Source organism: Lissotriton helveticus, chromosome 4_1 (assembly GCF_964261635.1).
Source record: "Lissotriton helveticus chromosome 4_1, aLisHel1.1, whole genome shotgun sequence".
Lineage (NCBI taxonomy): Eukaryota > Metazoa > Chordata > Amphibia > Caudata > Salamandridae > Lissotriton > Lissotriton helveticus.
Genome location: NC_136063.1, coordinates 2,040,904,427 through 2,040,916,559, shown reverse-complemented (window position 1 = coordinate 2,040,916,559; position 12,133 = coordinate 2,040,904,427). Strand labels below are relative to the sequence as shown.

The 12,133-nt window shown below is 40.9% G+C and overlaps 1 protein-coding gene across 3 annotated transcripts in view; it reads right to left on the bottom strand.

Moving 5' to 3' along the window:
- LOC144829492 (A-kinase anchor protein 17B-like) overlaps nucleotides 1–12,133 on the bottom strand; it is an 810,983-nt gene that overhangs the window by 464,426 nt on the left and 334,424 nt on the right. For all 3 annotated transcript variants that reach the window (XM_078688684.1, XM_078688685.1, XM_078688686.1), the window contains one exon: nucleotides 8,610–9,403. In XM_078688684.1, the coding sequence (XP_078544810.1) occupies nucleotides 8,610–9,403 (794 nt within the window). The remainder of the gene's footprint in view (nucleotides 1–8,609; nucleotides 9,404–12,133) is intronic.

The window sequence follows — 12,133 nt, the reverse complement described above, 5'->3', positions numbered from 1 at the left end:
ATTAAATTCTCAGGGATATCTTTGGACCAGAAGGATACCATTATATCATCTAAGTTGCCTGAATCCGGAGGAATCCTTGCCACATTTGTTATGTCCGATCTAATTACTGACCGACATTGCCTTTCCTTCCTGAGCCAGTGTGTAACTTTATTCACAAGGGACTCCTGTCTTCTCTGTGACTAGGGGCTAGCCTCTGTACATTTGTTAAAAATACACTGTGCAATTTCTGCTCATCACTATATGGAGTGTGGCGGATATGATTCGCTCTTTGATTTCCCTCATTGGCACCAGGCTGCCTTCCCGCGTTAAATGCCCCCATTTCTTGTTAAAGCAGGTGGAGAGTGATGTTCCATGCGTGTACCGTTTTTCTATGGGGCTGTCCGCCTTCCTTACAAAACTCTGAAAATAAATATTTGAACATGTTGCACAGAGGACAGAGGAAGCAGTGAATCTCAATTAAGTTATTTTGGATAGTCTCTGCGAGAAAGACAAAAAGGCCAGATCTTTGAATGCTAGCTTCTCCATGGTCCAGTTCTAGTTTATGTCCGCTGACATAATATATTAACGTACATATATTATATCCTCTCTTTGGTGATAGCAGCCCGGTTGTAATACAGGAGTTAAGCACAAAACAACTGTGTTTTTTTTTTTACTGAAGAAATGAAAAATAACCTACAATTGGATTATATACAAAGTAAGAGAAGGCCTTGCACTTTCATTAATGTAGGAAATTGCCATTTTACCTTAACTATATTTGGAAAGTCTACTTTGCTGTGTCAAATTGTTCATAGTTGGGGAGAAAAAGACTCCGGTTTGTTTGAAAGGGAAGAGCAGATCTCCATTTGTAATTCAGTAATGATTGTGTGCCAGTGAACGTGTAAAGTGATTTCAGGTTTAAACAAACATTGAAAATGCAATAGATGTTGCCTTTTATTAAGGTAAAGCTATTTGCTTTGCTAATGCTATTGTATTCTAGCTTTGCATTATTTAGTCTATAGAACTAAATGGGAGTGGCTTAATGTCAGAAGCATAAAACGGAGACTGGAAGGAATGTCTCAGTATGTTTCGTGCAAGCTCTGGGAATCTGAATGAGACAATCACACTATCACCCTCGATTGTTTTCATGAATCGGCCAATCCAAGAGACCCTCCTGGCCATCAAAATGTGGCAATTATCTGCTACCTTGAATCTTGTATGTTTTCCTAACCAGTGTGTCACTTTATTAATAAATTTGTCCCGGGATTCCTCGTTGTAAGTGCCCTGACCTGGTACCCCAGTCAGAACCACAGTATAGGGGCAAGCTGGAGGGAGATCGATAACTGGTAAGCCAGGGCTATTTGTAATAAATGAGCATTCCTTAGATGTCTCACGCACACATAGCAAAGGGCGCTGGTCACCAAAGCCCCTATCGCCATATCCCCTGTCCCCACCACTAGCTTTGGGGTTAAAAGAACTGTGAGAAGCCTTCCCCAGGTCCGTTTTGTGTATCAAAACTCCTTCCCCCCTCAAGTGGTTATGAGGTAGTGGTATAGACTTTAGGTTGGTTAACAGGAGCATTCCGGATCATACTGCCTATCCCTGGAGATCTGGGCTGGGGGGTGGGTGCTTTATTAATAGTGTTCAACATTCTTTCCACTCTAACATGTGTATCTCGAGAGTCTGATAGCATTTTATTCAATTTGTTTCACCACTGAGACAGCAGACCCGTCGTCCCCTCAGTGATTTTTGGCTTTAAAAAATCCCCAAATTCCCCCCGTATCGCTCTATTTATTTGTTATGGGTCCTCCCCTCTGCATTGCGACTCATTTTGCTTCTTGGTTCTTCGTAGCCTCTTCCACTCCTTGTTTTGGAGCTATTGTCGCTCTTCTGCCATTACCAATAGGGCCAGGGTGGAGTACTAGGTCTTTCAACTAATGCAGCAGGTAATGAAGGTAATAAAACACCTGTAGCATTTTCCCGAGGTTTTGAAGTTTGAGAGTTTACGATTTCAATGACTGAGGTTTCACCAGACGGGGATAATGAGGGGCCAGCGGGCCTCAAAGATAATCTCTTCTCTGCTCCATCTCCTTTGAGATGGCCCCCACCGCTTTAGCCAAGAAGGAGTTTCCCCCGATGAAAAATGGTGTGGTACATCCAAAACACCGACTCTGGTTGACTCCAGCCAGGAGAAAGGGACTGGCGTGGCCTCAGGCGACCGCGGACGTGCGCAGATGGATCCGCCCTAGGCCTGGGCTTTGCCCAAGCACAGCCCGGGCGTGCCCGCGCACACCCTGCGTAGCAGTAGCCCTAAGATGCAGATAAAGTGCCTCTGGGCGCAAGAATGACGTGTGGCGGTGATGGCGATGGCCACAAGCAATTCTGGGGCCTGTAGGCTCCAGCTCCTGACCCTGAAGCGGTATCGGGCTTCAGCTTAGTGAGTTATGATCCTGCAGCAAGGACCTGCCTCCTCTCTCCTCGAGGGGTTGTAGGAGCAGGGAAATGGATAAAAGCATTTGAAAATGCAACTGCTGGGATACCTTTAGCTCTTGGAGATGTAAAGAGCTTGTTAAGCTCAACTGTAGGGGATGAGATGGACAGCCTAATGAGAAGTGCAGGGATACAAGGAGTAACTATTAATACATTTTTGTAGAATATAGGAAGAAAATAATAGGAAAATAAAGACCAAAGTGATAGAGGCCAAGCCAAACTGATGAAACAAAAATACAGAAAAATTAGAAGAAAAAGACAGGAAAGGAAATGACTGTGCAGGTTCCTGTTGTGAACAGAGAGCAAGGAAGGGGTCAAGGAGAGGGGAGACAAATGCCAGTAAGGAGACATTTTAAATGTCATTACTGCAGTAACATTAAACATTTTATTGCTGAATGCTGCTTTAAGAACAGTGATGAAGCACAGTGAGTGATAGGAATAGGGACAGGAAAGGGACGATAAAATGTCAACATTTCAGGGCCAGTGCCTCAATATGGTCCTTACGAGTATATCTTCTACCCTCAACAACAAATAACTCCACTACCACAGTTTTATATGCCACAACAGCAATTTACTAATGTAAATGTCCAAGGGACGCCAGCACCTGTAGTGCAGACAGGAGGCCAGCCTCCGGTACAGACTACCACAGTGGTGGGCACAGGGAGTCAAGGACAAGGGGGAGTCATTGTTCAAGGTGGAACCCCCTTTTATCATACAACTTGATGGGACACACCAGGGAATCCCAGTTTTTCTGTGGTATCTAGGACTTTTGACCCAGAGGAGGAGCCAATGGGAAGGAGATATGCTTTCTTGGTTGATACAGTGGCAACAAAATCTTGGCTCTCAGAACTAAATGTTCCATTGTCCTCTGCCACCATGGACACGTAGGTCTTCACTAGTGAAGTACAGAGCATTCCGTACATGACATATGTAACCATAGAGGTGGCAGGAATGCGAACACAGGAACGTCTTCTTTATTCTCCAAACTCACAAAAAATTCTTTTAGGAAGGGATATTAAACATGACAATAAGGTTTTCCTCTGAAGGGTCCATAATACCAGGTCAAACGAAATGTGGGATACATCTGCTAAGAATACTAGAGAAAATATGGTTGAAGGGCAGAGTTGGTGCATTATAAATTGCTAGCGGATGCAGTACCTAGGGTTCTGAAGACTTAGGAAATACTTTTAGGAGATGGATGAAATTACCACCTAGACTTGTTTTCTGGAGGTAAGTTAGTGGTGACGAACTGGGACCACAGGACAATTCTGACTCAGAACGTTTTTCAGACGATACCACCAGGACGGATAGATTACACATATACCGCACTTGTTATTGTGTGTTTACACAGACCACGTTACCAGTTGTGCCATTCCCCCTCCCACTATATTGTCCCGCCTTGTCTCTGACCATCAGCTCCAGATGAGGTGAGACTGATACTATCTGCAGAACCATTTAAGATAAAGTTGAAGCCAGGTGCACAATTGCCCCATGTAAAACAGTATCCACTGTCCAAAGAAGCAAAATAAGGTATTAGAGGGACAATACAAACACTGATGGATCAGGGAGTCCTGTATTCCTGTCCATCACAATGTAACACTGCAATTATCCTATGAAAAAAGCTACAGGTAATACCTGGAGGACGGTACAGGATTTTCGCCCCATTAATGCCATAGTATTAGCAGAGTACCCCATAGTGTCAGACCCATCTGTGATATTGACTAAAATACTAAGTGACACAAATGGTTTTATGCGGTGGATCTAAAGAATGCTGTTTTTTAGCATACATTTACATCCTGACAGTCACTATTTGACTGCCTTCAGTTTTGATGGTGAACAACCTGTGTTCTCTAGACTCCCACAGGCTATAGTGAGTCTCCATCTGTGTTCAATAGAGAGTTGAGAGACGATTTGTTAAATTTCCAGTCAGACAGTACAGTCTGCCAATATGTAGATGATCTACTAATATGTAGTAAGACAGAATATGAATGGGTTTTGGACACTATCAATCCCTTAAAGCTACTTGCTACTAAGGGATACAAAGTGGAAAGGAAAAAATTACAGTTTGTGCAACAGGGAGTGCTGTATTTGGGCCAAGTGTCATCTGCAGAAGGCAAAAAAGATAACAGGTTCTAGAATACAAACTATACATGATCAACCTCAGCCCAAGACAGTAAAAGACATGCAAAAATGTCAAGGTCTTTGTAATTTTATTCATCATCGGATATTTGTTTTATGCTACCATAATACAACCACTATTACATGTAGTGAAGCAAGCTAAAACTGACAACACATACATACAGTGGACTGATGACAGTGTAAGTGCATTTCAGACATTAAACAAACAATTGCTTCAGCCCAAGTGCTAGCAAATCCAGACTATACAAAGAGATGGTTTCTGTTCATCGCTGCCACAGAGGATTCCATATCAGTCCTTAATCAAAAATACCTGGTTGGTCACACACCTCTTGCCTATTTTAGTGGATTGTTAGATCCAGTGAAGTGAAAGGTCACTTTCATTGTGCGCGAGCGCTTGCAGCAGCAGCTTGCAGCAGCAGCTTGCAGTAGCAACTTTTGCTGTAGAAAAGAGTAGTACTATTATGGCAGGATGACCAATAACCCTGTATGTTGAGCACTCTCCATTTGCTGTGCTGCAGAAAACTAAAAGTACACTTACTGCTCAAAGAGTGACAAGTTATGAATAATACTGTCCAACCGTTTCATCAGCATTGAGCGAGTACAGTCAGTCAATCCTACAACTTTTTTAGTGCACCCGCTAGAGCCCACAGATCACGACTGTAGTATTACATTGGAGGAGGACGATCACCTGCTGGCCCATGAGGACCACTTGCCTGATGGCCGACAATTGTTTATTGATGGTTCCACATGGATAGACCAGGAGACAGACAAAATACATACAGGTGCAGCTATTGTTGAGGCTATTGACACACCTAATGATACCTTACACTTACTGCACCACTTACCCTTGCCATCCCAAGACTCAGCCTAAGTGGCTGAGTTAAAAGCATTGATAACGGCCCTACAGGCTTGTCAGGGTCAGCCAGTAACGATATACGCTGAAAATCAGCATATTTAGCTTCCACAGCTCGCTCAGGACTGAAGAGATAGGAACGACAAGGATTTCTCAATTCTGATGGGACACCAGTAGTGCACCAACATCTCTTAGCTGACCTTATTGCTCTCTTAGCTGACCTTATTGCTACATTACAAATAACTTTTCAAGTAGCAGTGGTTAAGTGGCAGGCACATACAAAAGGAACAGATTTGGTGTCTAAGGGAAATGAAGTTGCTGAACAGCAGCGAAGGAAGGTAGTTTATATGAAATGAGAACATGCAGTATACACACTTTTGATGCAGGTGATGAAGTTAAGATAAAACACTATGAGAATATTTTTACAGAGACATTATTAGACATTCAAAATGCAGCACCACAACATGGGAAAGATCTCTGGAAATCGAGGTCGGAGGTGACTGGATTTCCACATCTCCTTTATGGAGAAAGATCTCTAGAAATCGAGGGGGGGAGTGACTGGATTTCTAGATCACCTTTATAAATCAGCATCTTGAGGTAAAGTTATAATCAGCCAGTCTCTACTTATACCAGCCCTTCAACAACTTCATTTATCAACACACAATTCTAAAAGAGTAATGATGGATGAATTAAACAAAAACAGTTTTATCCCTAATCTAGGACCATTAGCTGACATATTCCTAGCTTCATGTCATGTGTGCGATCAGTACTCTAATAAGAGATCACCAAAAATGCCTTCATCCTCCATTCCAAGACCAATAGGTCCATTCATAGAGTTACACATAGACTTTGTAAATATGATACAAAAATGTAACAGATATAGGTACTTGTTAGTAGTGGTGTATCAATTTAATGATGGATTGAAGCGGGACCCTGCTCAGGTGTGATGCTGACCAAGCAGCCAAATTCCTTGTGAGAGAGGTCCTACTGGGGTGAAAGGTTCCAGTGTCAATATGCAACAATAATGGCAAACACTTCGCTAACACAGTATTTCAGCAAATTACTATACTACTAGGAGTGGAACACCAGTTTACCACCCAGAGAATAACGGAATAGTTGAGAGGATGAATGGCTTATTAAAAAGTAAAGTATCAAAAATGACATTGAAAAATAATTGGTTTTACTGATTTCCCCAGGCTTTGATGTGTTGTGAAATGGCCCTTCAAAGGATCATCATTTGACCCCACACCAAGTCCTAACAGGTAAGCATTCTAATTTTTCTTTTAAACAGGGGGAAGTCGGTTACCCATATTTGAAGCAAAACCAACTGCTCGCTGGGTGCAAATTACCTAATGGGAATTGATGAAGACCATCAATGCGACAGAAGATGACTTTAATTACATTGAAGAGGAACTGGGTTCAATCAGAATTATGGTAATGGAGCATCAATATATATTGGACTTGATGACAGGGATCGAAGGGGGAGTGAGCAAGAATATTGGTTCCCTATGCTGCACTTTTATACCAGCAAATGATAAAGGTGAAGGAAACCTGACTCAGGCCATTTTGACTTTGTATACCTTGCATACATAAATAAAGAAAGAGGAGGGTGCTCCAGATGAGTGGTTCACTGGCTGGTTTGGCTGGGTGCCATCCTGGATGTCGGGTTTTTCTAAGGCCTTGTTGCCTAAATAGTTCTGTTGCTATTGATGTGCCTAGTATTTCCGATTATCTTAGTATGTTGCAAGAGGGTTACAGCTAAGGTGGGAGGTATGTTTCCTATAATAAGAAATAAAGAGATGCAAAATATAGAAGTTGGGGAAATGTACAGGTGTACTGAAGAAGTAGTTGAAGAATCGACTAGAGAGGGGGCTGAAAGCAACCAAACCCCTATTTTAGCTTATGCCCTAATCATTCTGTTCAATATTCTGTTTTACCTGTCTTTCACCTAGAAACTGTGAAGCATTATTACCAAATAAAGAAGGAAATTTTGTATGAGGCTGTTTAAACGTGTGGTTAAGTTGCACATTTATCTGGTAAGTAATCTACAGCCTGCTTTGAAAAAAGGTCTAAATGCGGTCTGACTTTCAAGTGTTTTTTCCTCCTCATATTGTGTATTTCTGGGAACCTTTGTGACTTGGATATTTTGCAGGAAATTCAGAGCAGCAGATGATGTTCCAAACTTAGATTCCTGTAGGTAGCTTGATTCCTAGAGTCACAAAAACAGGAAATGTGTGCAGATTGGGTGGAAAAGAACAGAAAAGCAGGAAGCTTTTTCTATTGTTAATATTGTATTGAAGTTATGGCTGTTTGTCAAAAATAGTATTTTAAGAATGGACTCACATCGTGTGTAATTTGAGACTGACTTGTGCTTCTCTTATGGTGGAGTCACTCTCCAGCTGTTTTTATTTTGTGAATATATAATAAACATGCTGGTCCTCTCTTTGTTGCAGATGTGGTGATTAATTAATTTAGCTACATAAAGGAATTTTTCCCCCGACAAGATGTTCTCACACCAAAACCACCATGGCACAGAACAGAAATTCAAGAGCCACATTGCAGAAACATATTGGAGCAAACATTATTTTAATGGGTGGCTGCTACATCCACCAAAGCCGAAATAGCGCATGTGCATGCATTGTCATCCATGGATCCGTCCAGAACTGTAGTCCTGTTCCAGTGCCGTATCTGCTGTAATTTATGCTCATTTCATATATGAACTTTTGGTGGACTCAGAAGAACACAAAACAGATCCCACATCTGTGGGTGTCACCGTTAAGGGTCTTTAAGGGTAGGGTTTTTTGGGGTGGTAGAATTTCTATTCATGAAATCGGCTTAATAAATCACTGAAGACACAGCAGTAATAGAACTACTTTAAGACATGAAAGTATAAGACCAGAAGTTTGTGCATAGTTTTGCAGCACCACAAAAGATGGGTAAAGATAGCAGTTTGAGAATGACAGCAGTCAACTTAGTCCACTGGAATTGTTCAACTTAATAAACTACTGCGATTAGTTATTGTACACAGTTAAACAGTAGTGCAAGACAGTCAGACAAGCAAATTATTCCAGATAAAGAGATCATATTTTTTTCCACAAGAATTCACCTAAATCAGTTTAATTACATAAAAGAAAATTACAAATGAACCTACCTTCATATTGCATGGCACGCTTTTCCCGTCTTCTCCTTTAAATATCAGTTGCATTCCTCGTAAGGACTCCATTGCCTTTCTCAAGCTTTTTGAGTCTTCATACTGGATGAAAGCTTCAAAAGTGTCAAGACATCCCAAAGTGGCATTATCACAACCTTCTCCAGACACTTCCACGGCACAGGATTCTAGCATGGGGATATCAATAACCCTCACAGTTCCAAATGTTTCAAAAACTTGTTTTAAAACATCTACACTTGGCTTTACACCATTGCAATCAGTTGAAAGAAACCATTGGCAAGGCAACCCTTCTAAATATAGACTAGATGGGATATCTTGCTTTTGCCCATCTTCAGGTTCCTCATTTTCCTTCAATTCCTTTGTTGCTTGCAGTGAAGACTCCCAGCTTTGTTTAAATGGAAAATTAATTTGATCTTCTTTAACTTCCACTTTCAAGACCTCCGTTAGACCATTCAACTTGATGACACTTTCATGCAGTTTTGCCAAAAAAGCCTGGGCCAAACCTTTGGTGTCTGCCTCCCCTTCTAGTCGAATGAATTCCTTTGTGCTTTCTGAAACCTTTATATTTCTAAACTGATCCGGAGAAACAGTGTCCTTCAACTGGTCTATTATGTCTTGGTTAGAAAAAGTCATGGTTGCATCTTGTAATTCTGGAAGCATGACTCGGATAGTCAACCTTGGCACTGGTTTCAGGTAGAGCGACTGAGTGGCGCACAGCTCTATTTCATCAGATGTTTCACATACAATATCAGGAGCTATTGTTTTGTTGCAGAAATCTATGAAAGATGGTAATAATTACAGTAAATAAATACATCTCTCAGACAAGAAGCAAAATGACAGGTCAAATATGACTTTTACTGTCAAGGGTAAAAAATGCAAAACTCTGCCCTTATGCAGAGTTTGGTGCCCAGGGTAAAAACGTAGCAGATGTCCTGTCCGCTCTATTTAGAGCACCATTCTCTATAATGCATGTGTAACATGCTGGATGGGACACCCACTACGTTTTGTTGGTGTACCCTGTCCGCCAAAGTCTAAAACAAAGTCCACATTATATACTGTTCGCACAAATATAAAGCCAATCACTGCCATTGTTATTAAATAGCTATGGTATATAATATATATTTAATCCAAGATCTTCATTAGAATATTATAATCCGAATTCATCAGTGATAGCAGTCTTTAGGCAGTTCTATCCAGCAGCTCTCACCACCACTATGCACAGTGTTGTCATTAATAATCTAAAATCGTAAGTCTTTTTAGTAGGGCAGATTCTTTTGATTAATGGTTATATACAACAGGCGGCACATTTCTTATTTTATTATGGCTTCATTGAGTGCAAGTCTTTTAGTATGCGTGACATGTGATCATATTACTTGTGGAAGATAGGAGTTTGACAGTCATGTGAAGAACCACTTTCAGTAGAGTGAGTAGGGATTGTATTAAGTATGCAAATATGATATTTCAAAAATCACATTAAGAAATGACCATGACATTTGATGGCAATTTCAGGTGTGGTTAAAAGTAGGCATTTCATTTTTTTAAGCAGGGGGAGGTGATATTGGCAGTTTTATCATTTTTGTGGATGTGTGGGATGAATTAGAATGGTAGAGTTCATAGTGAAACGCCAACGATAGGCTGGAGAGAAATTTCGTCCATCAATCAGTGGGGGGAGAAACCTGTTTGTGGCATCGGCATGAGAAGTAGAAACTCATAATTTCATGGTGTTAGCATTTTTAAGTTTGGCAGGCATTAATGAAGAGTAAGTGTGCATTTTACCCATTACTCTTTAAAGAAAAGTTGTGTGTCATTCACATACCAATAAATAGAGACACTCATTCTTTTAAATAGAGTGCTCAGCGACTCAAGACGAAGATTGATAGTTATGGCTGTCGAGATTGAACTCAGAGAAACACTGCAAGACAGTGGAGCTTTTCCAGAGGTATGCTTTCCAATTTGTTTTTATTTCATGATGGTTTTCTAGAAGGGCACTTGTCTTTGGAAACCCGTTTTATCTTACATGGGTGAGATTCAGGTTGTGTCAATTGCCACTGGAGGATTGGGAAGAATGACAAGTCAGAGAGCTCATACAGGGTGGGCTGTAGTCACATAGATTTCTGCAGTGGCTTTTCAGTTCTGCAGCCAGTGCAGAGGTCAGATTAATAACGTGCTAGTAGGTGTTCCTTGTCTTCCTTGTTGATATAAGATATTAGTTGATTGGACACAATTGTAATCACTTTTCTGGGCCATGGGAGGTTAGAAATAGGTTCAAGTGTGTTTACAATGTTGAGGTCACTCTTTACTTTTTTAATATGAGCATGATTTGGGCATGTGTGTGAAGCATTAATCATAAAGTACCAGACTTGTACAAAAAGGTGAAATGTGTTTTTATGATATTGTGGAGAAGGTGTCAAGATAGTATTTATTTGACTTGAGATGTCTTATTATTTTGGAGTAATCATTGTCACTGAGGAAGATGTTGCATGAAGGATATTGCCTATTTCCATACCCTCTGTTTACAACCCGCCCATCTCTCCACAGGTTTCATGGTAAATCTTAATGTAGACAGAATGTGCTTGGTACTATATCTGTGTTAGGTTTTTAAATGCACAGCTTTATAAACAACTTCCCTATATAGAAAGGGATATAATTGTGGAAAGACGAGAATCAAGAAATGAAAACTTAGAGGTTCTTTTTATAAGTAAACACTTTGTAGAAACTGTATTTTGAAATCCTTACTCATTTTACATGCATATATGCATACTATTTTAGAAAAAAGTTAGGCAATGCAAATATCAGGTAAGCAGTTAGCTCTAAACTTGGCTTTAGATATTTACGGTCTGGTTTGACAGCACTGTCACAAGACCACTCTGTGTTATGTAGAGTGGAGTGGCATTGAGTGGATTGTCATTGAGTGGAGTGGTGTGAAGAGGAGTGTCATAGAGTGAAGTGTCACAGAGTGATCCATAGTGGTATAGAATGGTATAGAGTAGAATGGCAAAGAGTGGTGTAGAGGAGTTGTTAGAGATGGAGTGGAGTGTCAGAGAGTGAGGAAGAGTAGAGTGGTGTAAAGTGCAGTGGCGAAGAGTAGAGTGCAGTGGCACAGAGTAGAGTGACGTAGAGTGGAGTATTGTAGAGTGGTGTAGAGTGGAGAGAAGTGTCACAGCATGTAGTGGCGTAGAATGTCGCAGAGTGGAGTGTCATAGAGTGGAGTAGAGTTTTGTGTCATAGAGTGGAGTGGTGTAGACTGAAGTGGCATTGAGTGGCACAGAGTGGAGTGACATGTTATTGAGTGGCGTGGCGTAGAGTAGTGTAGCATTTCATAGAATAGAGTGGAGTGGCATGTCATAGAGTGGAGTGGAAGAATACAATAAATAGGCTACGCTGCACGGGAGGGACAAACTCAAGCTGGACAGCCTAAAACAAATAAAGCCAGCAAATAGAAAGGAAGCAAATGTGAGTTACAAAACACAAAGCTAATGGTAAACGATGGGAGGAATCCATTATCA